Here is a 27,834-nt window from a genome sequence, read left to right as displayed (position 1 = left end):
ATTTTAAGCCAAGAAAGGCAAAGGGGACCGTTTGCTTCGACATCATTTCTACTCATGTAACATATAAATATAGTATAATTGAAAAGCCAATTTTTATAAGTTGACAGCATCATTTTTTGGTGATAAAAATAGTGTCTAATCCACTTTATAGTTTATATTAGTCATTAAAAATCATCAAATTTCAAACCACTTGGACGCCTCACAAATAACATCACAAAGTTATGAAATCCAAAATCTAAAAAGATTCAAATAATATATATTAAAATTAAACAGTATCAATTTCCATTGCAAAAAAAATGATTAAGGGAGTGATGCACCATCGCGTACGAGTGTACGTCATAATTTCTACACATTATTCAAGAAATATATGCTATCAAATCCTGTCTGAGGTTAAAGACCAGAACAAATCAAACAGGAAAATGTTGCCTTCTCCTTGATACAATTTGTGCGCCTGATACCATTCATCTAGCGCAAAATTGAACAAAATTACTGATCCAATATGCGGAAATGACATGGAACTAAGAACCGAATGTCAATTAGGAAAAAAAATCCATGTAAATCAACAGTTTCCACGACTCGAAAAATTAAACAACTCCCAAAAAGAGAAGCTCAATCGATTTAAATAAAATTTTATTCCTTCAAAATGACTTGCCCAAAAGCTGATTTGTAGCAAATTGTATACCGCTGCAGACCCTCCATCTCTGCTATCTCATGCCATTAGACAAAGCCGGGCCGCTTCGATGGTGCTGTTGTCGTATTACTCGAGGACAACACCAACAACAATGACAGCAATGATAAGAATAACAACAACAACAACAAAGGTAAAACCTCACGATCAGTTAATCAGCGCCTGCTAATGATTTTTTCCCCCCTTTGCATTCAGCTCTCTGCTCCTCAATCTATCTAATTCATGTGCTGTTCGCAGATTTTGACCTCTTTCTCTGATTAATTCATCTTGGATCCGTAAAGTTGAGAAAATACCTCTTTGAGAGGACAATGCGTATTACGATATCCTATTGCAGTGCCTAATTTTCACAAAATATGAGAACTCCAAACAAAAGACAGATTTATCCTTGTGTCTGTGTTGCGCATGGCTGTGCAGTCTGCGACTCTTCATGTTTAGATGATTGCGGCCAGAACGGCGACAAAGCCACTACCTTGCCAATGATTATTAGAGTCGGGGACACCAGCTCTGCACTTCTAACCTCATTCACAAGATCCTCTAGATTAGCAAATACCTAAACCAAAGTCAGTTAAATAAGAAATTAGTTTACCAAACTTACGACTTCGAATTTAAAAATTCCATGCAAGTTAGATTCAGTATTCCTAATTGACTACAGAATTTTATATATGAATATCATTTGAGGTTTCAGACAGATCAGATGAAGGAGAAAGAAGTATGCTTGCTTACTGTACGCTGTTGAGGGGTAGTCCCTCGCTCCACTGCAACTGCTGGAGTATCCGGTGGTAAACCATGATTTATCAGTTTCGGTGCGAGAGCTGGGAGAGTCGACAAACCCATATAGACGACGAGCGTTGAATCAGGATCAGCGGCATTCTCCGCCACATATAGAGGATCTGTTCCACCATTTCTTGAGTGGCCGGTCAGAAATCTAACACTGTAGCAGTAAAAAATCATATGTCAGATGTTATCGTCAAGTTGAAAGTCACGTACCAACAAGCTAGATTTCGATTAAGAAATAGAACAGAACATTCCCACGAATTTTTTGTTCCTTGGGCATATAAGGTGCTTTTACTGTGTTAAGAGCTTTTCAAAATTAAGATATACGGCTGACAAGAAAATGCGAGAAACAGCTTGAGGAATGTTGTTATTATTACCTGTTTGCAACACCCCGGTGAGTCAGTGGGATGCCGAGTTCTGCTGCGATGCCTGAAGCCGAAGTAATTCCTGCATATTTGAGCAGGATTAATGCCTATATGAATATACTCAATGATGCAAGCGTTTTTTTCAGTCAAACAGTATGAACATCAAATACCTGGAATAACCTCAACATTAATTCCTTGTTGTTGTAGGAAATCCATCTCTTCTCCACCCCTGCCAAATACCTAGAGAGATATGTCATGTTATTGCCAAAAGCACTTAGAATAAACAATAACCATCTATATAAATCTGATGAAGTAGAAACTTCAGCGACAGAACACTCTCCATGTTAAAAGTAAGGAAAATGTAAATTTGCCAATTCCCTAAACTTAGATATGTTGTACACAGTATGTGTTGTCCACAGTATGTAATATGAGCATATCCTCCTTTTGTTCCCAAATTATGCCTTGTAAATGAAAGAGATTTATCAAGACATTTAAATAAACCATACCAATAATTTAGGATCCTCTCGTGTCTAATAATTGATTCTGTACCTTCACCGACGCGACCACTCCCTGATTAGTTTGTCATTCAAATAAATGTGGTACTGATCCTCTCTGCTTGGTTGCAGCATGAGGTTTGCGAGTCTCAGTGCTTGCTTCTACTCTAGATACTGAACTAGTCAAACACCTTCATGAATTTGTAAAGCTAGATGCAGTTGTGCATCACTAGAGCTGCGTTGCTCTAGTTTCTTATACCGAAAGCAATAGCACATCACTCATAGTCCACCAATGTGAAGTCCTCATAGGGAGTATATATAGACAATCCCAAGTTCCTAACTTTAAGTATTTTTGCATATCATCGCTGATCTCAATACTTAAACATGGATCCATGTGGTTAAAACCCAAATTTTGTCATGTGAACAAGCTAAGTCGGCTGATTGCCACGATTGTGCTATATATTGACCGATATCACTTTTATATTCATATAACTGCTATTTAATTCCTAGTAAAGAAATGTGGGAACAAACTACGGTATGAGGCAATATCAAAATTAGCAACTCAACTTGTGAAATGGAAGTTCATAGATATAACTAAGGCTTCAATACTGCCAGTGATAGAAATCCACACAGATTGGTATGCCGATATCTCAAGGAACCATGCAATATCTCAAGGAACATATTCAAACAAAGTGTACAGCCCCCAGCTTATTTGACAGCAAACAAATACAAACTAGCAAATGTTATTTGATCAACTCCTTATGCTCTCTTAATTCTCAATCGCATGCAAGTGTTAAGTCCCTTAATTGTTGAATAGAGCAAGTTCTGATTTGTTGGTCCAGCAAGTTCTATCCCATGCCAAATGTTTTATCTATCATTACTTTCACAACAAAAGCAAATTTTTAAACCACAAACTAAAATGCTAGGGGGAACTTACCAGAGGATCGCCTCCCTTTAGCCTCACCACATTGGCTCCCGCCTCGGCAAAGCTAAGTAGCAACTCATGAATCTCCTCCTAAGCAACCAAATACTCAATTAATTAACCAATAATATGAATAAAACTATCAAAAACCCTACAACTTCAGTTCTAGGTAAGTGCCATTATCAACATCCAGCTACAAAGCAAACCAACCGAAACCCTAGGTTCTCACCTGAGTGCGGCTATGGTACCCCGCCGTCTTGCCGACGTAGAGGAGCCTCGCATCCGCCCTAACCAAATCCAGCACATCATTCGACACCAAGCGATCGTAGAGGATGAGATCGGCCCCCTCGATCGCCCGCACCGCCTTGATCGTCAACAGCTCCGGGTCCCCCGGCCCCGTCCCCACCAGCGCCACCCTCCCGGGGCCACCACCTCCACCTCCTCCTGCTCCTCCTCCGCCGCCGCCGCTCCGCGCGGCCCTCAGGGCCTCGAGAAGCTTCTTGAGCTCGGGCAGCTGCAGAGCAATCTCGTCGTCCCTGTAGCCGGCGCCGCCGCGCCGCGGGGACGCCGCGGCGGCGGCGGAGTAGGCCCAGCTCTCTCGCTCGTACCTCTTCGGGGAAGCGACCTCCGTGAAGGGGGAAGAGGAGGAGAGGATGCGAGCGCGGCGGGAGCGGGCGAGGAAGGGGAGCGAGGGGGGTAATGGCGAAGGGGAAGGGGAAGGGGAGAAGCGTCCAGGGTTTCGGAGGAGAGAAGAGGGGGAAGAGGAGGGGGAGGCTAGAGCCATGGGCGACGACTCTACGAGAAAGAGACCTCGCGAAGAGAGAACCGGAGACGAACGGTATTTATACGAGTCGCCGCCGCCGCCGCCAAAGCGAGACCACTATATATCAGCACCATCCGTCGGGCTTTAAAATTCGCGCCGATCGCGTGATTGACGGTGGACCTTTCGTTTAACGGCTAGGGGAGGAGAGTGGCGCGTGTTGGACTTGTGATTTGGCGAGACCGAAGGGTTAGAGAGAGAGAGAGAGAGAGAGAGTGTGTGAGGGGGGAGTTTGCGCGTGCCTTTTGAGAGCGGTGGGAGGGCCGGGTTCAATCAACCCTCGGAGAAAGGAAGGGTCAGGACTCCAGGCGTGAGGAATAAAACATGGACATGGCTAACTCTGTTGGAGCCGGGCAGCCGCCTCTCTCTGATACAAAAAGTAAAGTAGGGCACACTTTCTTTACAGAAAAATATTATAACGAAATGAAAATTTTAGCTGCTTAATATGGCAGTATGAATTTTAGACATGAAACAATTTTACAGATCACATGTAGTAGTAACGTACAAAAATACACTGACAATATATAAAGACGATATTTTAAAAAACTGTAAACAGTATTTGCTACTATAATGTATAGAGAGTCATTTGCCTCTCCATACTGTTTCAACATGCGGTCAGGATCATCAGTAGAAGAAACTACTACAGCCGCAATAGAGAGAGAGAGAGAGAGAGAGAGATCGTGGAAAGGTGAAGGGGGAGGGAAGAGTGATGGAATTGTTACGGTCACGAGGGAGAGAAAGAATTCAGAGGCATCGAGAGCAAACATCTGCCCTTTCCCGCACGGCGCAGCCACAGGGATAACAGTTCACGCTCAGTTTGAAAGTGCATTGTCGAAAAACACTACTTTGATATTCGAGGGTGCATGTATTTTGCCATATACTTCTTCGATGGTAGTTGCATTGTGTAAAATATCAAAATCGTTGGTTTTTGGACATAGCATTTAGCTTTTATTGTAGTTTGATCCACATACATAAAGTGCAACGCCCATAATTGGGCCACAAGGTTTGATTTGGGACACAACTAAGGCCCAATTTGATAATGTGCTATTAAAAATATCTATTTTTATACTTTAAAATATCCAAAAAGTTTGGTTACGATTGCCCCACAATTTTTATAGCATAAATGAAAGGACTATAAATTTATAGTATAAATGAAAAAAAATTTGAAACATTTTCAAACTTTTTGAGCTTATCGAGCATAAATGCTTTGCAAAACGCAATGCCATACTAGGCATAAGTTGGATAGTGTTGCATTGCTTTATACGCTTCTACTATAACCTTTTGCTCTATAAACATGCCATTTAAAATTGAGGATTATGTTTTTCACGTATGCCTCATCAACAGCCAAAGTTACTTTAGATTCCATTTCTTCGGTACAAATTTAGCACGCCTTTGATTCAAAATTGGAATAGAAATAAAAAATTAAATTAAATTGCTTTCAAATGAAAAATAAAATAATCATTCAAAATTATTTAGTTTATTATTAAAATAAATATCGAAATGAAAATCTAGAATGGGAGAAGATGGAAGGAGTTAGTGAAAGAGAATTTTGAGTAATTTATTTTGAAATGAACCAATCAGATATTCAAAGCCGGATTGGGCCACGAGTAAAATGAAAGTCGAGATTCGATTCTTTTAAAACAAAGGATAACTATTAGAATCAATGAATCTCATTTCGATTCTATACTCTAAAATAGATGAACCAAACATGCTCTTAATATCTGTTATCTTTGAAGGGTTCCAGGACAATCTCTCTCTCTCTCTCTCTCTCCCTTCCCTCTCTGAGAGAGAGACTGAACAGCAGGCATGCACCTTGCAACAATCTAGAACCAGGCAGATCATCATTGACAAATTAAACACGTTCTATTTAATTCAATTTAAGATCATATGACAGTTGATTATTGTGACATGCGTTTATCCAATGACACAGCATATGGAATCCCTAACACCAACAAAAAATCAACAACTATATATGCATATTCTGAAAAAAAAATAAAATGCTGTATAGATGAAATACAAACAAAATTTGAGGAAAAAAAATTGAGATAAGCAGAAGCCATAACCCTTCAACATAGATAAGCAACAAAGGTATGAAACTGTATAGGCAACAATAAGGACAACAGCAACTAAAATAGGAAGAGTTCCCCCTCAAAAAAACCTAGTAGTTAGGTTTTGGCACTCAACGCGAGTCGTTTTCATGCGATGGAAACAGATGAAACTTCCTGAGATCTCATGCGACAATAGTGAGTTAATTCCTCAAACAATTAATGAAACAAAGTTTTAAGAACCCATCAGCTCGGCAGCACCCACCGTGCCGTACAATACTGATAAGTATAGGCATGATATGACCCCGTGCCAATGGTATGCTAAGCATCCTCTTTTTTTCCAAAATTAGCAAGCCGTTATCTCGATAAAAATGCAAAAGATATTTTTAAAACATATAATAAGCAATTTGAATATATTTTATATCATAGCGTGTCGACACACGAATATTTTTGTAACCTGCACGGCACAGCATGGTACACACTATATCGTATCATGCCAGCAAGTCCTTAACACGACCTCGTACCAAAGCACTTAAAATCCTTACTCTGAGATGTACCTCATGATCACAAAAATCAGCTCTCCCATTCCAGCGTAAGCATCATTCCGAACACGTATGAACAATATCATCAACAAAATCCATCTTATAGACCCAATGCAAGATAACAGTATCCTTATGTCTTACACATTGATCACATTGATCAATAGTTTATAGTTCCTCAACAAAAAAAATTGACGACAAAAAAAAAAAAAAAAAACCCCGTCATGACATGATCGATCCTTTCTAACTTATCTAAGTCAAAATTAAACCTAACCGTCTTAACCCGCCCTCTTTCCCTGTAAAAAAAAACTCAGCAAAAGGGTGCTTAAGTTATTGAACTGTGCAGAGCTTCCTACGAGATGAATTGATACCTCCGTAACTTCATTATTATGACAACTTCATGAATAAATATGTCGTTTTCAAGAGAACAGATCAACGCTTGTCATGACATAATCAACCCTTGTTAACTTATCTAAGTCGAAAGTAAACCTAACCAATTTGAGCACGCCCTGCTTCCCGGAAAAAAACTAAGCAAAGGCATGTTTAACCTATTGAACCATGCAAAGCTATGAGCCTACTAGATGAGTTGATACCCCCAGAACTTCATTATAATGACAAATTCATGAATGTATACACTATTTTCAACAGAACAGATCAGAAGGTTTTACCTTTCTGTACTCACTTCCCTACCAATATGATTTCGACACAATAGAGAGGAAAAATAAAGATTCACTAAAATTCAATTAACTCAGAACATTTATCTAAGACATGATTTCTTGCTTAGAAAAGCTTTGTGCTTGTGCAACCTCTGCTAAATGACCATCTTATCCAGAAAAAGGCAGCTCCCTAACAGATAGAACTAGCTTTCATTAGTTCTCCATTGCAAATTGCTCTCAACAAATGTAAGTTTGCTCAACTTAGACCCAACCTTAGCGAAAACGTACCAATCTAATTGATACTAGACCAAAGTTACATCTCCATACAGTTTATTCTAGGAATAATTGCCTATATACCCCTCAAAACTTCGAAAACATCTCATTTACCCCTACTTTTTTTTCTTTCCAATATACTCCTCATATATTCCTCCGTTATTCCAAAATACCCCTGCAGTTACTATCCGTTAAGTTAACTTGGATTAAACGTGAGTTAAATATCTACTAGAGCTAAAAAAAATCAAAATACCTCTTTTACCCTTAACTTAAGGGCAAATAAGAAATGTTGGTGATGGTCGAAAGATATATTTAAAAAGACAAAAAGTCAAAATATTTTTTGTGCCCCCTAACTTAAGGGCAAATAAGAAAAGTCGGTGATGGTAAAAGGATATATTTGAAAGGGCAAAATAGTAATTTCATACAGATAACAGTTATTGTTAACTGTTAATTAACAGAATTTAACTCTATGAGTATATTTGAAATAGTTGGAACATAAAAAAGATATTTTTAATATTAACCTTCTAAGAAAGGTAAATCAGAAAGTAGGAAGCTTTTCGGGGGTATATAAGAAATTGCCCCTTTATTCTATGGACATAAGAAAGTGTTTTTCTTGGTACAGTATTTCATTTTCTGATCTACCCTTGAGCCCTACAAGTTCGAGCATTCTGAGCATGCCAAGACATGGTATTCATTTAAAGAACTATATGGTTGAAGAGAAGAATATTATCTCAGTAGGGTTTTTCCTCAAAAGTTAAGAAAAGAGATGATATTCATGTTCCATTCTCTTCAAGTTCCAAAAGCTATACGTGCAAACCACTTCAAGAGCTATAATATATCATCATATAACATGATAACTGGCAATTAGCCAAACAATTCAACAGGGCAATCAATTGATATGCAAACAAATAATTAAGCAGGTTCGAACACACACCCTATGCGTAAAAATTAGAGAGAGAAACCATATGTGATTATTCAATCTCCTGTAGCCAATAATGTAATCAAAATCTACCCTGATTAAAAAAAAAAGAGAGCCATTTTCATAAAAGTCTACACTCAGCAACCAAGCATGATAAATAAGAAAGAAAAAGGCAGTTCTTAAAAAGCCAACATACCGACAGCAGAAGCCTACTATAGTAGTGATAATCCTGCAATGGCAAAATAAAACTCATCATTTTTTGACACCAAAAGAATTTTCTCTTTTCTCTTTTCTCTTTTGGAGGGGTACCCTTCAAGAAGCCGGAGAACTAGCATCCTTCTCTGCGTCGGCTCCTCCCTCTGCGGCAGGGGAGGTAGGGGCGGCAGCAGCAGCAGCATTGGCCTCGGCTTCGGCGGCCGCATCCATAATATCTGCGGTTTCGTCCACCTCGTCCTCCGCCGGCGGCTGCACCTGCTCCTCCTCCGGCAGCGGCTCCTCCACATAGTCGTTCTCGAAAGCATCGGCGGGCACCTCATAGATCCTGACCTGCGGCTTAATCGGATCCTTCACGAGCACGTACTTGCCCTCGCCGAGCTTCATGCACAAGTCCACAATGGACTTCACGATCCCCCACATGTTAGAGGTGTTGAGGTTGATCTGCGCGGCGAAATCCCTGGGCTTGTAGCCGAAGACGCCGAGAATAACGTGGTTGAAGTGGTCCCGCGGGTGGACGCGCGAGACGTAGCCGACCTTCATGAGGTCGGCGCTGGCGAGCAGGGCCTGGGCGGTCCAGCGCGCGAGCTTGTTGGCGTTGTTCTTGAGCTCGGTGGCGAGGACGGCGCCGCGCTGGGTCTCGAGCTTCTGGCGCCAGTCGACGCCCGAGTACTTGGGGTCGAACTCGTTGAGCGCGTTGAGGGTCATGAAGGAGCGCTGGCCCTTGACGTCGGAGACGGCGTGGACCTCGCAGCGGGCGATGAGGTAGGTGTCGTCGTCGAGCTTCCAGCGGCGGTAGCGGTAGGCGACGGAGGCGACGTCCTCGTTGTCGGCGGCGAAGGGGTTGGGCTCGTCGAAGGTGAGCTTGTTGCCGTCGCGGACGAGGACCTGCTGGGAGAAGTTCTGGTTGATGTAGGTGGCCTCGACGGCGAGGGAGTGGGGGGAGTTGATGTCCTCCTTGGCGTCGGGGAGGGGCTCGGAGGCGGTCTCGTTGACGGTGAGGAGGTCGAGCTGGGAGCCGTCGCGCTTGTCGAGGAAGAGCTTGTTGCCGACGCGCTGGACGACGATGTCCCACGAGTAGACGGAGCGGGGGGCGCACATCAGGGCGGCCAGGATGGCGTCGGTCGCGAACACGGTCGCCTTGTCGTCGGCGGCCAGCCGGCGGATCACGGGGTCGTCGGTGGTCGTCACCTTGAAGAAGTTGCGCGACTTGAAGCGCTCCAGCCGGCGCTCGTTCTTCGGGTTCAGCCGGTCGAACGAGCGGTCGTAGAACTCCAGGGCGCCGCACACCAGGAGGTCGTCGGGGGGGTCGGCCACCGAGAAGGAGAGCTTGGAGAAGGTGGAGAAGGGGATCTGCTCCAGCATCGTCCACTCGGGCTGTATGTCCACGGACGACTTCAGCAGGGGGGAGTCCCGGGAGGCGCCGCCGGGGGCTCCGCCGGAGGCGCCACCGCCGCGGTGGTGGTAGTGGTGGGGGTGGGAGGAGCGGTGCGGGTGGAGCTGGTGGTAGAGGCGGTCGCGGCGGGCGCGGTCGCGGTCGGCGTCGCGGCGCCGGGCCTCGACCTCCTCGTCGCGGCGCTGCGGGAGCTGCGGGCGCTGGTGGAACCGCCAGCGGGGGCCGAACTTGGGGCGCGGGGGGGGCTTCGCGTCCACGAGCCGGAAGGACGAGTCGTCGTCGGCGGACGCCAGGGCCAGGGCCGACGACGACTCGTCCAGGGCGAAGTCGAACACGGTCGAGTCGCCGCGGGGCTTGCCCTGGTTCGAGAACGCCGCGTGCCGCGTCCAATCCGCGATGCGCCCCACCTTCTCCGACCGGGAGAACGGGGCGAAGGGGACGTGCGCCGGCTGGGCGGTGCTCGCTCCGCCGCCGCCGGAGCCCGGCGGTAGGAGGGGCGGCACCGCCGGGGCGTCCGGCGGGCCCCAGCCGTCAGGGTTGAAGGGGACGACCCCCACGTCGAAGCCCATCGGGGGAAGGAAAAAGAAGGCTAGGGTTTCGGCGAGGAGCTGCGAGAGAGGAGGAAGGAGATGATGGGAGGACGCGGCTAGGGTTTTTATGATCGAAGCAGCGGAAAGCGTCCAGTCGTAGATCTGGAATGCCTAGGAGTAGGGACGTTAACGGGTTGGATTCGGAGCGGTTTTTAAAAATCCGAATCGAAACCCGACTATCAAATTCGAAATCTGAATCCGAATTCGAATTCGAATCCGAATCCGATGGATTTTAAAAATTCATATCCAAATCCGAACCTCACCAAAAATCCGAAATCCGAACCCGAACCCAAAAACCCAAACCCAAATCCGAAAAAAATCCGAATTCGACCAAAAATTCGAAATCCAATTCTAAACCCGAAAATCCAAATCGGAAAATAATATTTACCAAATTTCGAAATATATTTTACTAAAAAAAGAAAAATAAAAAAATTTTAAAAATTTTTTTAAAAATAGTTTCGTTACCAACAACCCATAAAATCTAAAAAAAGTAAAATTAAAAATACTAATTATGAAAAAAAATAAAACGAAAAATTTCTTAAAATTTTTTAAAAAAAAGATAGTTCCCCAACCACCTATAAAAACTAAAAGACTAAATTTAAAAAATAAGAAAAAAAAAAGCATATATAAAAAATAAAAAAAATATGGGGTCAAGAAGGACCCCAAAAATATTGGGCCGTAGGAGCAGCCCAAAAACGACGATCGATTAATTTCACCTTTTGGTAGATTAATTGCGAGCACGTTTCTAAACTTTAATTTTTGTTTCAATTAAAACACGTCAATCTTAATAGAAACTGCCAAGTTGACACTAATAAATATTTACTCCGCCGCATGACAATTTATTTTAGAATTGTGATAATATTTTTTATAGTTGAGATTTAATTGAAATTTAAAGATTAAAATTCTAATTGTCATTAAAAAAAATATTGGAAGCTAAAATAAAAAAAAAGATCAGAAAAAAAAGTTGCTAAAAATATTGGTGGATGGGATGGGATTGAATGAAGGGTTAATTATAGATGAGAGCTAAGTTCCGGCCGGACTGGATTTGGATCAAGCTATCTAACTTGTTTTAACATAAGTCCAATTATAATTTTTTTAGAAAGTTTTAGTTTTAGAAAATTATAATTATATATATATATATATATCATGTTAAAATATTCATTCTTTTATTAAGGAGATATGCAAGCTGTTAAATAACTTTACTTGTTTTTAAAAAATTTAAAATAATTAATTGTTATACAATTATTCAATTTAAAAAATTACCTTCAAATGAAAAAAAAGAAAAAAAAAAGACGGGCTATAGATTTTGCCAACTAATTTTTTAACATTAATTTTGGGCTCGGTTCGGACTCGAGTCGAGTTCGAACGGTCTAATCCAATTCCTAGTCCGAGTAGGAGACCACTAAGTAACCGTTACACTGAAACGGAATCCTAATCCGACTCGGATTACCCAGCGGCGCGAAAAAAACTAGCCGTTGCGTCCTTCGCCATTCTCCCTATAAATAAGAGCCCTCACTCCAAATCGCGCACACTCCTCTCCCCATTTCCCTCGAGGACGAAGAGGGATAGGGTTCCCTCATGGGTTCTTCGTCTCCTTCTCCCCAATAAGGTTTGCTTCTTCTTCTTCTTCTCCTCCTCCTTTCTTCCTTTTGATTTTTCTAGGTTTCTTTGTTTTCGTATTGTTGGTTTCTTTGTTTTTTTCCTCTTATTTTCGTGTCGTTATTCTGCATTCTTCTGTGAGTAAAGGATGTTTTGGATCTGATTGCGAGGTTGATGGGTTCATCCAAGATCAATCACCCATTGATTTCAAAAGAGGTATTCCAGAGGCTTCTTGCCAATACCCTTCTCCGAAGAATGGATCTTTAATGGGATCCGGCTTCAAAAGTGCTTTTTCTTTCAATCAAACAAATCGGTGAGGCAGATAAGGTACATGGGACTCTTGTTAGTTGTTTAGTCAAAAAATATGTTTAGATTGATGTGACGAATTTGATCAATATTTGAATTTCTTGTGATATATTTGTTTTAAATCCCTTCTCTTCCTTCGTATACAGCTGAGATTTTGAGAGGAGTTGATCAGTATCAATTCAGCATGGTGCATTCAATTAAATAGGAAATTCTTGTTGGCTTCATGTAGAACTACTGGATTATTGCACTGATGGGTCTTTTTCTTGTGAATTATTATTACAGAGTTCTGCGACCAAGAAAACAAGTGCCAAAACATGTGACCAAGAAAGCAAGTGCCAAAGCGTACGACCAAGAAAGCAAATGTCAGTCCTTTTCTTTATTTTAACTGCAATATATGAGAAGTAATCCATCACTTCTCTTCTGTATTTTCTACATTCTCTGGTGTTATTAGTTCTCTTAATTCATATTTATCTTTCAGCTTTATACTTGAATTCTCAGGAGGTTCCACGACTCTGGTGTAAAGGTCAGCTATATTTGCAATGATTTATACTGGGCAAAGAGGCTAGCAATGGTGGAAAAGTAAGAGTAACATTTCATTCTTAATTATCATAATATTTAACTCGTTGCTAGTTCTCTAACATTCTTCCATCTCGATTTTTCTTTTTCTAAGGAATCACAGGAAACTAATGTCATTTTAAAATTCATAAGGCTGATCTCATTATCTTGCTGATCTCATTATCTTTCAACTAGCATTTGTCGAACTGGACTCGAAGGTTGATTTTTATTGTATTTTCCGTCCTTTGGAGACTACAAGAATTTATATTTTATCTTTTCCACCTTTTTATGTGATCCATGAATTTCATTTTAATTACCTTTCTGCTCCTTTGCAGTTCGTAGTTTCACATATTTTGGTCAAAGAGATGCAGAAATTATGCCGTAAGTTAGCTGTGTTCTAAATGGTCTCAACCATGCAGGGAGGAGCTATAAGGTACTGATATAATGGACTTGTAAGTTTCACTATTTATCGACATTTGAAGTTCTCTCTAATTAATGACTGATGCCAGTGTTTTGTTTCACTCCTTAGTTGAAAGAATTTTGTCTTCTGAATAGGTATGTATGTTTCCTATAGTTACAGCTCCTTTTATCTTACAGCCTGCAAGATCTTCCTGTTAGGGTAGGATTAAATATGTCTTAGCATTAGATATACGGCATATTAGAATTACTTGGAACTTCATCTTTATAAACAATTTCCTATGGCCTACAACTCAGAACTGGGTCAAATTGTTTGTGACCTTTTTCCTCAAAAGCACTAGAGTCTCCTAGCCTTGTTTTGAGAAAATGTAATAAATAATGTATATCTTCATCATAATATGTCACACCTGATATGCAAATTGATCACCTTATTGCAGGATTAATGAGCATAATGTCAAAGTACTTATTTTCTTTAGCTTTCTTTCTTCATGAGCCAAAGTTTAGTTTCTATTTGTGCGTTTATCAGCATTTCTAGTACATTTACTGCACTGTTTCATTAGATACTTGAGAATAGAAGTTTGAGATCGGCAGATCTACATGTGTAGGCAAGTGCATATATTTAATGGGATTTTAACCCTCTTTGCAAAGAGTTAACATGAAGACACTATGGTCTATGAGCTGATTTTACTTGATAATCTAATAAAAATCTGTCTTGGTTTTCTTTGCTTAATACTTACGATCCACATATCTTATTTGGAGTTAATCTAAGTTCAACTTGTGCAAGCGATTTACTTACTCATTTTTAATTTTAGAGATGTTACTGTGACTTCAGCTAACTTGCAATCTTCTAGAGTATCGATTACTAAATTTTTTTAACCCACTTTTGAACTCCGTTTCATCATGATGCGGTTTCCTGGTACAATCTCCAATTTCTGTCACTTGCATATTTGATATTTCTTTTGTGAGAAGCTCGTCTTCAAATGTGCTTTACTGTGCCATTTTCTCTACATATTGGCAGAATGATAGAGCAGTTAAATGCTGTCGCCAGTCAAGCAACACTCTCAATGGTTCAAAATCGCAAATGCTACTACTATTATTGGAAATCTATATGAATTGTATGTATAATTTCTATCTTAACATAATGCATAGCCATGCACGACAAGGGCAATATGCTTTTGGGGATCATTACATTCTTTGGCTGTTAGAATAAGAAGATAAGTTGCTAGGAAGAAAGCAACCACAAATAAACCCTATATTTGCAGCTGATTAGTGCTATTTAATCTAGATGTGTATTTAAACTTCTTCCTTTTATATTTGCAGCTGAGAACTTGCGAAAAGTTGATCATCCACTCTCAAGTCATTCCATCAAATACAAAATTTTTGTCCGGTATTGCACTTTTTATTTTTTTTGAAAGGTCAGGGGAGGGTTCCTCCAACACTATATTGGTCAAGTACTACACTAATGGCTATACTTTTCTTCTCTCTTTTAGGCAAACCCTGATAGTTGCATGGTGGCTAGACGAAGTGCCGAAACCTACAACCAAGATGGCAAGTATTTATCGTTTTTCCAGTTTAAATGCATTATGGGACAGCTAAGTGAGAAATTATGCTTCGTCTAAAGACTGCGTTCTGTTTACTTGTTATTTGCAATTTTTTTCAAACTCTTGATTGTTGTTGTGAGCAGATTTTCATAATTGGGTCTTATTACTAAGGAGATTATTTTTTGCAAGCAGATTTCTTAAGTGTCAAGTTCCCAAAACATTGGTGGTTCGGTGCTCCTTATTGGCCACTACAACGTAGCCGGTGCGGCAATTTCTTTCTCATCTATTTAAGCTTATCTAATCATATACCGCGAGAGGAGAATACGTGATTCTGATCCATGTTTAACAATGAGGTACTTTTTGACTCAGATGTTCATCTAAGAGACGTTAATCTATCAGCCAAGTTTTAATTATAATATATAAACTTTTTACTGTTTTTCCCTTGTAACAGGCATAATTCAAAACAAATCTTCTTGACCAGTTTGAAATGAAGTTTGAGCCTGTTTTTACTAATTTATAAACTTGTGCACCGCAGGTCTTCTTTTTTTTCTTTTTTTTTTTTTGTTTTTGGAAAGGTTTGATTAACTTTTCATCTGAAAGGGGCATAATCCAAAACAAATCTTCTTGTCCAGTCAAAATGGGATTCGAACCTGCTTTTGCAAGAATTCAAAGAAAGTATTTTTGCTTTTAAGGAGAAAGTTGAACTCGTTCATGCAAAGATATTATCTCTGGTAAGATTCCTCAACTGTATATATTTTTTTCTTCTGAAACTGTATTATATCACTAATCTGTACTATATTACTAGCTTAAAAAAAAATAGAGCTTCATATGTTGCATTTATTATCTATTTAATTAATTGGTCATTTGTTGGGACAGGTTGGACTCAGCTAGTCCTCTAACATTCTTCCATCTCGATTTTTCTCTCTAAAGGAATCACAGGAAACTAAAGCCATTTTAAAATTCATAAGGCGTGTTAATGGTTCACTGGCTGATCTCATTATCTTTCACCTAGCACTTGTCCAACTAGACTCGCAGGTTGATTTTTATTTTATTTTCTATCCTTTGGAGACCACAAGAATTTATATTTTATCTTTTCTAGCTTTTTATGTATTCCATGAATTTCATTTTAATTACCTTTCTTCTCCTTTGCAGTTGTAGTTTCACATATTTTGGCCAAAGAGATGCAGCAATTAAGCAAGAAGTTAGCTGTGTTCTAAATGGTCTCAACCATGCAGGAAGGAGTTATAAGGTACTGATATAATAGACTTGTAAGTTACACTATTTATCAACATGTGAAGTTCTCTCTAATTAATAACTAATTCCAGTGTTTTGTTTCATTCTTGTGAATAGTTGAAAGAACTTTTTCTTCCGAACAGGTAAATGTATGTTTCCTATAGTTATAGCTCCTTTATTTACAGCCTACAAGATCTTACTGTCAGGGTAGGATAAAATATGTCTTGGCATATACAGCATATTAGAAATACTTGGACCACTATCTTTATAAGCAATTTTTCATGGCCTACAACTCAGAAATGGGTCAAATTGTTTGTGACCTTTTTCCTCAAAAGCACTAGGGTCTCCTACCCTCGTTTTAAGAAAATGTAATGCATAATGTATATATTCAGTATAATATGTTACACCTGATATGCAAACTGATCACCTCATTGCAGGATTAAGGAGCATAATGTTAAAATACTTGCTTTCATTTTCTTTCTTTCTTCATGAGCCAAAGTTTAGTTTTCTATTTGTGTGTTTAACAGCATTTCTAATCATTTTCTGCACTGTTTCATTAGAAACTTGAGAATAGAAGTTTGAGATTGGCAGATCTGCATGTGTAAGCAGGTGTGTATATTTAACGGGCTTTTAACCCTCTTTGCAAGGAGTTAACATGAAGACACTATGGTCTATCAGCTGATTTTACTAGATAGTCTAATAACAATCTGTCTTGGTTTTCTACGCTTAATACTTATCATCCATATATCTTATTTGGAGTTAATCTAAATTCATCTTGTGAAAGCGATTTACTTACTCAGTTTTTATTTTAGAGATGTTAACGCGACTTCTGCTAACTTGCAATCTACTAGAGTATCGATTACTAAATTTGTTAACCCACTTTTGAACTCTGTTTCATCATGATGCAGTTTCCTGGTACAATCTCCAACTTCTGTCACTTGCATATTTGACATTTCTTTTGTGAGAAGCTCGTCTTAAAATATGCTTTACTGTGCCATTTTCTGTACATGTTGGCAGAATTATAGGGCAGTTAAATGCTGTCACCAGCCGAGCAATACCATCAATGGTTCAAAATCGCAATTGCTACTACTATTATTGGAAATCTATATGAATTGTATGTAAAATTTCTATCTTAACATAATGGCATAGACATGCACGGCAAGGACAATACGCTTTTGGGGATCATTACATTCTTTGACTGTTAGATTAAGAAGGAGATAACTTGTTAGGGAGAAAGTAACCACAAATAAACCCTATATTTGCAGCTGATTAGTGCTATTTAATCCATATTTGTATTTAAACTTCTTCTTCCTTTTATATTTGCGGCTGAGAACTTGCGAAAAGTTGATCAGTGTGTCTCAAGTCAGTGTGTAGCATTTGATCAAATACAAAATTCCTGTCAGGTATTGCACTTTTCCTTTTTTGAAAGGTTAGGGAGGGTTCCTCCAACACTATATTGGTCGAGTATTACACTAATGGATATACTTTTCTTCTCTTTTTTGGGCAAGCCCTGATAGTTGCATGGTGGCTGGACAAAGCGCCGAAACCTACAACCAAGTGGCAAGTGCTAGTCATTTTTCCAGTTTAAATGGCATTATGGGACAATTAAATGAGATATAATGCTTCGTCTAAAGACTGCTTTCTGTTTAATTGTTATTTGCGGTTTCTTTCACTTTTGATTGTTGTTGCAATCAGATTTTCATAACTGGGTCTTATTACTAAGGAGATTATTTTCGCAAGCAGATTTCTCAAGTCTCAGGTTCTCAGAATGTTGGTGGTTCGGTGTTCGTCTTCTGTTGGCCACAACAAGGTACCAGTGTACACCAATCATTTATCGTTCATTTAAGCTTATCGAACCATATACCAAGATAGGATAATATGTGATTCTGATCCATGTATGAGGTACTTTTGACTCAGTTGTTCATCTAAGAGATGTTAATGAACCGGGCTAATATATAAACTTTTTACTTTTTTTTCTCAAAACATAATTAAAAACAAATCTTCTTATCCAGTTTAGATGAAGTTTGAGCCTGTTTTTACTAATTTATGAACCTTGTGCACCGCAAGTCCTTAAAAAACCTTTTTTTTTTTTGAAGGTTTGATTAACTGTTTTATCTGAAAATGGCGTAATACAAAACAATCTTCTTTCTAGTTGAAATGGAATTCAAATCTGCTTTTGCAAGCATACAAAGAAAGAACTTTTGCATGTAAGGAGAAAGTTGAACTTGTTCATCAAAAAATTTCATCTCTGGTATGATTCCTTAACTGTATTTTTTTTTTTGTTTTTTTAAGCTAGTAATAATAGTAATATCGAGCTTCATATGTTGCAGTTATTATCTATTTAATTAATTGGTCATTTATTGGAACAGTTTGACTCGGCCGATTGCGCTAGCACATAACAGACGGCTTTTAGATTTTGTCATAGAGCTAGTTCTCAAACTCATGGAGTAACTTAGGGGTGTGAAACTGCTTAACAGAGTAACCGGATCTAACCGATGGGTCTAGGTACGGTTTAGATTTTCTTTATCATTTTGAGAAAGAAAAAAAAGTAGTTTGGTTTGGGTCAATATGGTAGGGAACCGCATAATTTTGATCCAGCTTTTGGTTCCGATCATGAGAATTGGCTTAAACCAGACCAACCGGTTAGTGTTTCATATATTTTAAACCGAACCGTTTGTTCTACTTAATTAGCCCATTACACGTAACACTGGAAAGCTAACCTGCGCATTATTACGTGATGAAGCGCAGGATAAGCATGAAGGCAACGGACGAGGGCTATATAATTGTTTCGCGGCCCTTCCACGCGCTATTCCAATACAAGTCGGGAACAATCGCTCTTCTTCTTCTCTCCTCCTCCTTGCTCCCGCCTCGCCGACGACTCCGAAACCTACAGAGCCGAAGTGCGAACGAAACCCTAAGGTACTAGCTCGATTTCTCCTATCTCTTTTCCGTCCTAAAAATTTGATATCTCTTTTTCTCCCTCCAGTGTGATGAAGGATCGGATCCCTCTTCCACTCCCTTTATCGAATCCTCAATTTGAGCACATTGATCTCGATCTCGAACTCTGTTGTCGATTTGAGATCAAAGGATCCCTGATCAATGAAAGTCTGAGTACGTTTTAACCTTAAGAAAGCGAGATGATTCTTTGAGGTGAACTATATCATTCAATGCTTGATCTTGATTCTGCTGCGTTTGATTTTGTTGCTGCTTTTATTCATGATTCATGAACTTGCTGTTTGAAGGAAAAGATTGAGGAATTTGCAGAGTTTTGCACCTGGAGAAGAAGGAATCTGATTTTTTTAAATTTCGAAATAACTTTCTATATTACTCCTAAGTTTACTTTCTAGTACTATTTCACAGTTCCAGCTGAATTTACTTGCAGGTATCTGATTGATAAACGAACGAGAAGAAGAGAAAGGTTTAGCTGGTAAATCTGATGCTTCAACCGAACTTTGAGAAATAGGCGACTCTTTTCATCTGATGTGCTATTGTGTTTGTGAATTTCAGAAAAGCCAATGAAAAAGTTTCTAGTTTCAAATAGTTTAGACAGAGCTCTCTAGTCCAAAATATATATGAATTCTGTGCATGGTTCTATCTTAACATCGCTTGTAGGCACGCAGGACAAGGGGTTTATGTATTGTCTCCTTAGTGACTAACAATTGAAAATTTGTTAAAGGATTTACCTATATAGGCTATCTAACCTCATCACGAGTCTGAGGCAAAACATCTTGCTTCTACTATTTGATTGGCTTTGTTGTGTTTAATTACTCTGAAGATTATCTGATTTATGTGCTGTTTATGTTGGTGCTAGCATGGTGATAGTGTTATTACAGGGAAATAAAGTATATTCTTCTTCCAGGCATGCAAACTATTGAGCTTATGGTGTCTCATGAGTCTATTGGAACACTGCTTCTCAACATATTCAGATTTTAGTAGAATACATGAACTTTAATTCGAAAAAAAAAGTATGGAATTGGAATCCATAACTTACAGGTGGCATGTGGATTCTACTCTTTCTTTGCATTTGAAGCTATTGGATCAAAATTGCCAAATGTTACTAAATTATCTGAATATTATTGAATTTTCTCATTCTGCTGTTTGCTTTTGAACTCTCCAGGCATCCAACTATGGGACTCTTTCAATCGGCTGGTTAGCTGTTTAATTTAGATTTGTATTTCGCTCAATATCTGAATTTCTTGTTGGACCTCATGCAAAACTGTTGGATTTTTTTTTTTTTTTGTCTTATGAACCATTTTGATGGATTCTTTTCGGTTTTCTGTTTTCTTTTCTTACTTTAGTTTACAGCTGGGAACTCTGCAAAAAGTTGATGGGTCTCAATTTGCTGTGATACATTCGTTTAAATATGAATTCTTGTTTGGTTTCATAAAGAATATTTTATTGTTGCAATGATGGGTCTTCTTTGCTACTGCAGAGTCTTGATGGTTGCACCATTACATTGAAAATGTATTTGGGAAATGCTAATTGAATGGAGTGGTAGCATGCTACCATTTTCTCAAAAAAGAAAAAGAAAAAGAAAAAAGAAAAGTATTTGGAAAATGTGAAGTGACAAAACCCTGCAGCTAGATAGCATGAACTGATCCTTCTGCCAATTTTTACATTATGTGAGGGGCGTAGCGAACAATGTGATGGGAAAGGAGTCAGCAATGTCTAATAATAACAGGGCAAGGTACTTGAAGATACAATTATATTTTCTCTTTCTTTGCTTTCGCTAGAACAAATTATCTTGATAGATTTTCCATGTATTCTTCTTGCATATCATTGCTTCTGCCTTATCTTATGTTTTTCCTGGTAAGATGGGATACATTTCTGTCGTTCAAGCTTTTATTAGGTGATAATGTGGTTCTTTCGTAGTCAATCAACTCAAACAATCGAGCAAGCCGTATGAATCTTAAACGTGATGGGCATAATAATGTAACAGAAATAAATGCTCTTGAAACTAGGAAGCATTCATCTGAATTTCATCATTTTGTCTTTTCTTTAGTTTTTTTCTCCAATTTAGATGCTGAAAATACTGTTTTAATTAAAACTTGTTAAAATAGACTCTACACAGGAGAAGTTTGTTTTGTTTATCTCTTTGTTAAGTAGGCCCCTAGATTCTGTACAATATCCCAAATCTTTTAAACTACAAACTCTCTTCTTTTTTCTTTTGAAACATTGTACTTGGATACTGCTTGGTATTATTTTTGTTGGATTGATATCCATGCGGCTGTTTCGAATATATCATGGTCTAGTCATAGAGATCCAAGCCAAAATTTTACTTGACTCCTTATTTAATTTGATTTTGTTGAGTTAAATAAATGAATGACTGAAACAATCTGAATTATATAATTGTCACAAAATGCAACTAAGCTTCATGTATTCGAGATTGTCGGTGCTCGTCTTCAATTGGTTGCAACAACCTATTATGCAGAAATATGCTTTACTTCTTTCTCTCTTGCTCTGGGTCTTTATTTGTCCATATAAGCTGATCTATACTTGCCTCTCAGCCTGCCTGCAATCCTTCCTAGCCGGTGAAACTACTGGACGAACAGGACTCGTCTTTCTTGCGGGCTCTCTTTCACTGGGAAAGCAACCTACGGAAGTCTTCTCACTTGGAAAACAGCTCACCATCATTTGATGAAAATAGACAGGTTCATAAAAATAAGTACGAAGGCTATTCAGTGAGTTTAGACGGAAGCAAGCAAATAGCTGATAATGGAATAAAGAACCAGAGCAAGAGAGTCAAGATATCTGATAGCAGTAGAGAAGAACGTTGCTCTGATTTAACAATGAGGTATGTTTTGAGTAAGATATTTTATCATCATCTGTGGAGCCTTCAATAAAAACTGCTTTTTTTTGCAGGCATAATTCAAAGCAAATCTCCTTGTCCAGAGACAGGAGAGCTTGGTTTTGCTAATTTACAAACTTTGTGCGCCATAACTTACATGCAAAGGGGTAGTCTAATTTGTTCATGCAAGGATTTTGCAAGATACAAACATCTCTAGTATGATTCTTGAACTGTAATATTTTTATCTGAAAAAACTAATTTTTATCTGTCCCAACATGTCCATTGTGGAGTATCATGGACTTTTGTACCTAGATTGAGACAATTTCATAAGTTTCTATGGGGGTGATATGCATGTCTATGGGAATTGGCGAGTTTTTATTTGCATGGCATTATACATGGATGATCCTATAAATGATAATTATCTTCGTCTAATGCAAATTATAGTGTCTAATTTAATTAAATTGAAAAATCAATTAGAATCAGAATTCAAAGTGTTGCAGAAAATATACATGCATCTCGAACCTTCGCATTAAAAGATAGCTATAGAGTAAGGAGCACAGGTTCTGGAGGGAGATAAATCTCGTTTTTGGACCTAATATTCATTCGCAAAATTTGGGTAGTGTAATATATGACCAGAAACATTTTCAGATGGCAACATGGCATCTGCAGCAGCAAGATCCTCCATGCTGACCTCTTGCTTTCGGGTGTCACTAAGTTTTGATTTCGTTGGCTGCATAATGGTAGATGCCTTTGTAATTGCCGTGGAGGTTCCTTTCGACGATCAACTTTATTGCCTCTTTCTTTCTTTTCTTTCCCTTATAGTTTTTGTGATTATGTGAAAGCATCAACCTACTGCGAATACTACGTTAAAATAGCTTGATTAAAAATTTACATGGACCCTCTCAACTATAGGACATTTTGAAATTGAACCCTCAATTATTTTTCTTTTGATTTTGGCTTCCTCAACTTTTGATTATTTTGATTCATGTTATTTTCACTAGATAATTTGGGTTTGTCAAACAGCCTTTATTTTTAACGATTCTCCTGTTCTAATGTATGAAACTAATCAAATAAAAAACAATTAAAATTTTGAGGGAATATCAATCAGAAGAAAAGCAGTTGAGGGGTCTATTTTGAAATAACCTATAGGTTTGAGGGGGGATCCCTATAACTTTTTCCCAAAAGGTTTTCTGCTTTTAACAATCCATGTTTACTTCATCTTTTATTCCAGCACTCGTATGGCTGAGCTTTGCTTTAAATATTGTGATATTTGAAACAATTCGGCTAATTGGTATCTCAGTCTTCCTACTTACTGCTAAATTTGCTTCAGTATCCAGCATCATATATTTTACTTGATGACGCTGTAATATATGTTGATTTTGTGATCCTCTATTACTTTAATGTAGTGCGTGTATAGCACAAAAGTTGTCTGATTAGAACTTCTTCGCTTTTAGTCATTTCATGTTATTTTTTCTTAACTTGCAAGTGTGCATAAGAACTTACAGCTACTTGCTGGATACATGCCTGAATTTTGTAAGAAAATCATTGTAAGTTGTGTTGGGAATTTGACTACGTTTACAGAGGATTTTTTCCATCCCTATGTTAGGAATGTGACTAGGTTTACAGAGTATTTTATCCCTACCTATGTGAATTTCATATATGGTGAATTTTTATTCTCTTTTTTTTTGTTTTTCTCTCTCAACTTTATTTAATAATTTGTTTTTTGTAGACTTTTGTATTTTTGACTGTCATGTAAGGGTACCCCACGGATGGTTCTTAAAGAGAGAGAGAGAAGAAAAGGGGAAATTTCTTTGATTTGTTACATGATAGCAGAATCTGAGTGATTGGCAAGTATCTTCTGTATGATAGGAGCAAATTTCTCTTGCAGGTGCTTTATCGGAAGTGCACTGCTTTAATAATGTCGGAATATAACAAAGTATGCCTCTATAACCTTTCCTCTGCATATATTCCCTTACAAACCGAATTCATTAAATTAATTATCATGCTACGTAACTGCCACACATATTCTTGCTATATCAGCAAGGCAAATTTTCAGTATCTGGGTGATAGTTGAAAAAGATGCTTGGATTGTATGAGCAAGTTATAGCCTTTTGTTTAGAAGCCCCCACATAAACTGTTAACGAGTAAGTAGTTGGAGTTCAGTTTTGTAATGAATATTTAGCGACAGAGTATTTGTTTCTTGCTAAATTTTTTTTTTTAACCATACTCCGGGCTGAGACGAATTGTGGAGTCCAAGGGAAAGTCTAAACTTGAGAGGATAATATCTTTGGAGCATTGTTAAGGATTTTCTAAGTTGGCGAATTTCGTGAAGCCGAATGGAGTCTTGAAGAGTTAAAAGCGAAGTTTTGGAGAAAAGATTCAATTTGGAGATCAAAAACTCATTCGGGAAGCTCGGCACCTCAGGTATGAAAGATAGATCATTTGTGGTGACTCTAGATGTTCAAAATGTATGTAGAAGACTTAGATTGCATTATTGCGTTTTGAAATAACTGATCTTAATTTATCAGGGTTCAGGGACCGGTCCCTGATCAGAGGGACCGGACGCCGTAGGTCCTCTCTGCATAAAGAAACGATGCAACCGGTATGTGGTAATGAGGGACCGGTCCCCGTAAGCTGGTTTTCATGTGCGCATCAAGGGACCGGACCCTGAATTAAGGACCGGTTCCCGTACGCAAAGCTTTTTGGTTACGCAGAGAGAGACCGGTCTTTGGAATGAAGACCGGTCCCAGTAGCAGTTTTTTTTCAGCTACGCAACGAAAGACCGATCCCTGAGATGAAAGACCGGTTCCCGTAGCATGTGTTTTCTGCTACGCAACGAGGGACCGGTCCCTGGCTTGAAGGACCGGACCCTGAGAGACAGGACCCCTCGGGAGGACCGGACCCTGAAACCGTAATTGTTTCCAAAAATGACTTTTGCAATCCTAGTCTACTTCTAAGTCTTCTAAATTTATAAATAAGCTATGGTGGTTACATTATGACTAAGGCTTTGGAGTTTAGACCTTTATGAAACCCTAGAAACTTGTTTTTGAGCTTTATGATTCTATTCTTAAAGCAAGTTTCAAATTGTTGATCGATGACTTGATTCTTAGGTTTATAATTTGAATGTTCCTTTGAGAATCAAGTTGATGATTGACTAAAAGGGAATTCTTCATAGCTTATGGTTTTCTAAGTTTCAATCACCACAAATTATCTTCTCTACGAGCTCCGGATGGAGGATTGGTGCGTGGACTTCGCGTGAAGGCCGTGGATTCGGTGGGCGCTTCGTGGATTTGAGGTGTGTTTGCTGTGAGGGCTTGCAGCGTGATCAGTTGAAGGAGTTCGATCGATTGAGGACCGGCGAAGATAATCTACATCGAGGATTCGGTAAATTGAGTCATGTATTTTCGGTAAATCACTTGTACTCAATTGTTTCTATAGTGGATTTATCGCGTGATCGGTCACGTGGGTTTTTTCTCCAAATTAGAGTTTTTCCACGTTAAATCTCGGTGTGTTGTTTTTGATTTCCGCTTTTACTTTAAATTCGCATCGGGAGTTTTGATTTTGCCGTTTATACCTATTCACCCCCCTTTATGTGTTATTTACCTTTTAGATCTTTGGGATCCATATCTTTCATGGAGCAATGATAAAACGGCTCAATGATGGGATAATATCTTTGGAGCAGTCATAAAATGGCTCAACGATGATTTACTTGTCAAGAATGACGAGTAGATCCGACTAGAGCCTCGACTATGACTACCCAAATATTTCTTGCTTTTGCAAATGAAGAGCACCACTCTACCTTCATGTTAGTGGCATAATGCAACTTTCTAAGTTGGTAATCATGCTTTTAAGTTAATGCTTTTGTAGAGAGAGTGAGAATTGAACCTTTTGTAAAAACGAAGAATCTGACATTCATTAAATGAATAGAGGTACGCAATGCAAATCCATGATCTTTCGCCTCATTTCTTGTTTAATTTTCAAGGGAAATTCCTTTTTTTTTACTTGAAACAGGCATAATTCAAAACAAATCTTCTTGTCCGGTTTGAAATGAAGTTTGAGCCTGTTTTTACTAATCTATGAAACTTGTGCACAACAAGTCTTTAAAAAACTTTTTTTTTTTCTCTGAAAGGTTTGATTAACCGTTTTATCTGAAAACGGCATAATCCAAAACAGATCTCCTTGTCCAGTTGAAATGGAATTCGAACCTGTTTTTGCAAGCATTCAAAGAAAGAACTTTTGCATTCAAGGAGAAAGTTGAACTTGTTCATGCAAAGATCTCTCGTATGATTCCTTAACTGTGTATATTTTTCTTCTTAAACCGTATTATGTCATCAAGCTGTAATGCTACTAGCTTAAAAAAAAAAAAGAAAAAAAAAAGAGCTTCATATGTTGCATTTATTATCTCTTTAATTAATTGGTCATTTGATGGTAACAGGTCGGACTCCGATTGCGCTAGAACATTACGGAAGGCTTTTAGATTTGGTCATAGAGCCAGCTCTCAAACTCGTGGAGTAAGTTAGCGGTGTGAAACTGCTAAACAAAGTAATTGAATCGAACCAATGGTTTAGGTCTGATTTAGATTTTCTTTATCATTTTGAGAAAAAAAAACTGGTTGGGTTTTAGGTCAATAGGGTAGTCACTGAATTATTTTGATTCAGCTTTTTGTTCTGATCGTGATTCTGCTGTGTTTGATTTTTGTTACTGCTTTTATTCATGGTTCATGAACTTTCCGTTTGAAGGAAAAAATTGAGGAATTTGCGGATTTTTTGCCTCTGGAGAAGAGGATTTAGGTGCTCTTATTCCTAGTAGCATATCTGATCTGATTTTTTATTTTTTAAAATTTTGAAACAACTTTCTATATTACTCCTAATTTTACTTTATAGTACCTTTTTACAGTTCTAGCTGTATTTACCTGCAGGTAGCTGATTGATAAATGAACGAGAAGAAAAGGGTTTAGGTAGTAAATCTGATGCTTCAACCAAAGTACTAGAACTAGGTGACTCTTTTCATCTGATGTGCTATTTGTGTTTGTGAATTCTGTGCATGATTCTATCTTAACATCACTTGTAGCCACACAGGAGAAGGGGAATTTATGTATTGTCTCCTTAGTGACCAACAATTGGAAATTTGTTTAAGGATTTACCTGTATGGGCTCTCTAACCTCATCATGAGTCTGAGGCAAAACATTTTGCTTCTACTATTTGATTGGCTTTGTTGTGTTTAATTACGCTGAAGATTATTTGATTTATGTGCTTCTTATGCTGGTGCTAGCGTGATAATAGTGTCATTACAGGGAAATAAAATATATTCTCCGTCCAGGTGCACAAATTATTGAGTTTATGGTGCCCCGTGACTCTATTGGAATGCTGCTTCTCAACATTCTTAGATTTTAGTGGAATATTCTTCTTTCAGGTGTGCAAATAAAGTAAATTCTTCTTCAAGCTGTGCAAATTATTGAGTTTATAGTGCCTCGTGAGTCTATTGAAATGCTGCTTCTCAACATTCTCAGATTTTTGTAGAATACATAAACTTTAATTCAAAAAAAAGAGTATGGAATCGGAATCCGTGACTTAAAGGAGGCATGTGAAGTTATTGGATCAAAATTGCCAAAATTTTGAAGTTATTGGATCAAAATTGCCAAAATTTACTAAATTATCTGAATATTATGGAATTTTTGCATTCTGCTGTTGGCGTTTTAATT

The 27,834-nt window shown here is 38.6% G+C and overlaps 2 protein-coding genes and 1 long non-coding RNA gene across 17 annotated transcripts; 1 reads left to right on the top strand and 2 right to left on the bottom strand.

The window, feature by feature from the left end:
* On the bottom strand, positions 386-4,352 carry LOC109717827 (uroporphyrinogen-III C-methyltransferase). Its single transcript, XM_020243754.1, has 6 exons — positions 3,473-4,352; positions 3,259-3,336; positions 1,998-2,067; positions 1,840-1,909; positions 1,412-1,619; positions 386-1,238 (listed from the first exon to the last, which is right to left on the bottom strand). Exons 1-6 carry the CDS (start codon positions 4,025-4,027, stop codon positions 1,068-1,070), a joined length of 1,152 nt encoding a protein of 383 aa, XP_020099343.1. The 5' UTR covers positions 4,028-4,352; the 3' UTR covers positions 386-1,067.
* Positions 8,515-10,796, bottom strand: LOC109717456 (eukaryotic translation initiation factor 3 subunit D). The gene is made up of 2 exons (XM_020243261.1): positions 8,805-10,796; positions 8,515-8,724 (listed from the first exon to the last, which is right to left on the bottom strand). The coding sequence occupies exon 1, from the start codon at positions 10,671-10,673 to the stop codon at positions 8,808-8,810; it is 1,866 nt and encodes a 621-aa protein (XP_020098850.1). The 5' UTR covers positions 10,674-10,796; the 3' UTR covers positions 8,515-8,724; positions 8,805-8,807.
* On the top strand, positions 18,667-27,392 carry LOC109717728. Of its 15 annotated transcripts, XR_002218281.1 has the most exons (9): positions 18,667-18,850; positions 19,094-19,264; positions 19,332-19,495; positions 19,728-19,772; positions 20,463-20,494; positions 20,644-21,032; positions 21,853-22,139; positions 22,208-26,414; positions 26,569-27,392. It is a non-coding gene; the product is annotated as an uncharacterized LOC109717728 (long non-coding RNA). The 15 variants fall into 15 exon arrangements; XR_002218283.1 differs by lacking the exon at positions 20,463-20,494 and having other exon boundaries at positions 20,778-21,032; XR_002218279.1 differs by having other exon boundaries at positions 20,463-21,032.

This window comes from Ananas comosus, linkage group 11, assembly GCF_001540865.1.
Source record: "Ananas comosus cultivar F153 linkage group 11, ASM154086v1, whole genome shotgun sequence".
Lineage (NCBI taxonomy): Eukaryota > Viridiplantae > Streptophyta > Magnoliopsida > Poales > Bromeliaceae > Ananas > Ananas comosus.
This window is presented reverse-complemented; position numbering and strand designations above follow the sequence as displayed.

Excerpts from the sequence above, each read along its gene's own strand:
- LOC109717827 (XM_020243754.1), bottom strand. The coding sequence starts at position 4,027 with ATGGCTCTAGCCTCCCCCTCCTCTTCCCCCTCTTCTCTCCTCCGAAAC. Across the intron at positions 2,068-3,258 it reads TAAAGGGAGGCGATCCTCTG|GTATTTGGCAGGGGTGGAGA; the intron begins GTAAGTTCCCCC and ends ATATCTCTCTAG. Across the intron at positions 1,910-1,997 it reads TAATGTTGAGGTTATTCCAG|GAATTACTTCGGCTTCAGGC; the intron begins GTATTTGATGTT and ends TCAAATATGCAG.
- LOC109717456 (XM_020243261.1), bottom strand. The coding sequence starts at position 10,673 with ATGGGCTTCGACGTGGGGGTCGTCCCCTTCAACCCTGACGGCTGGGGC.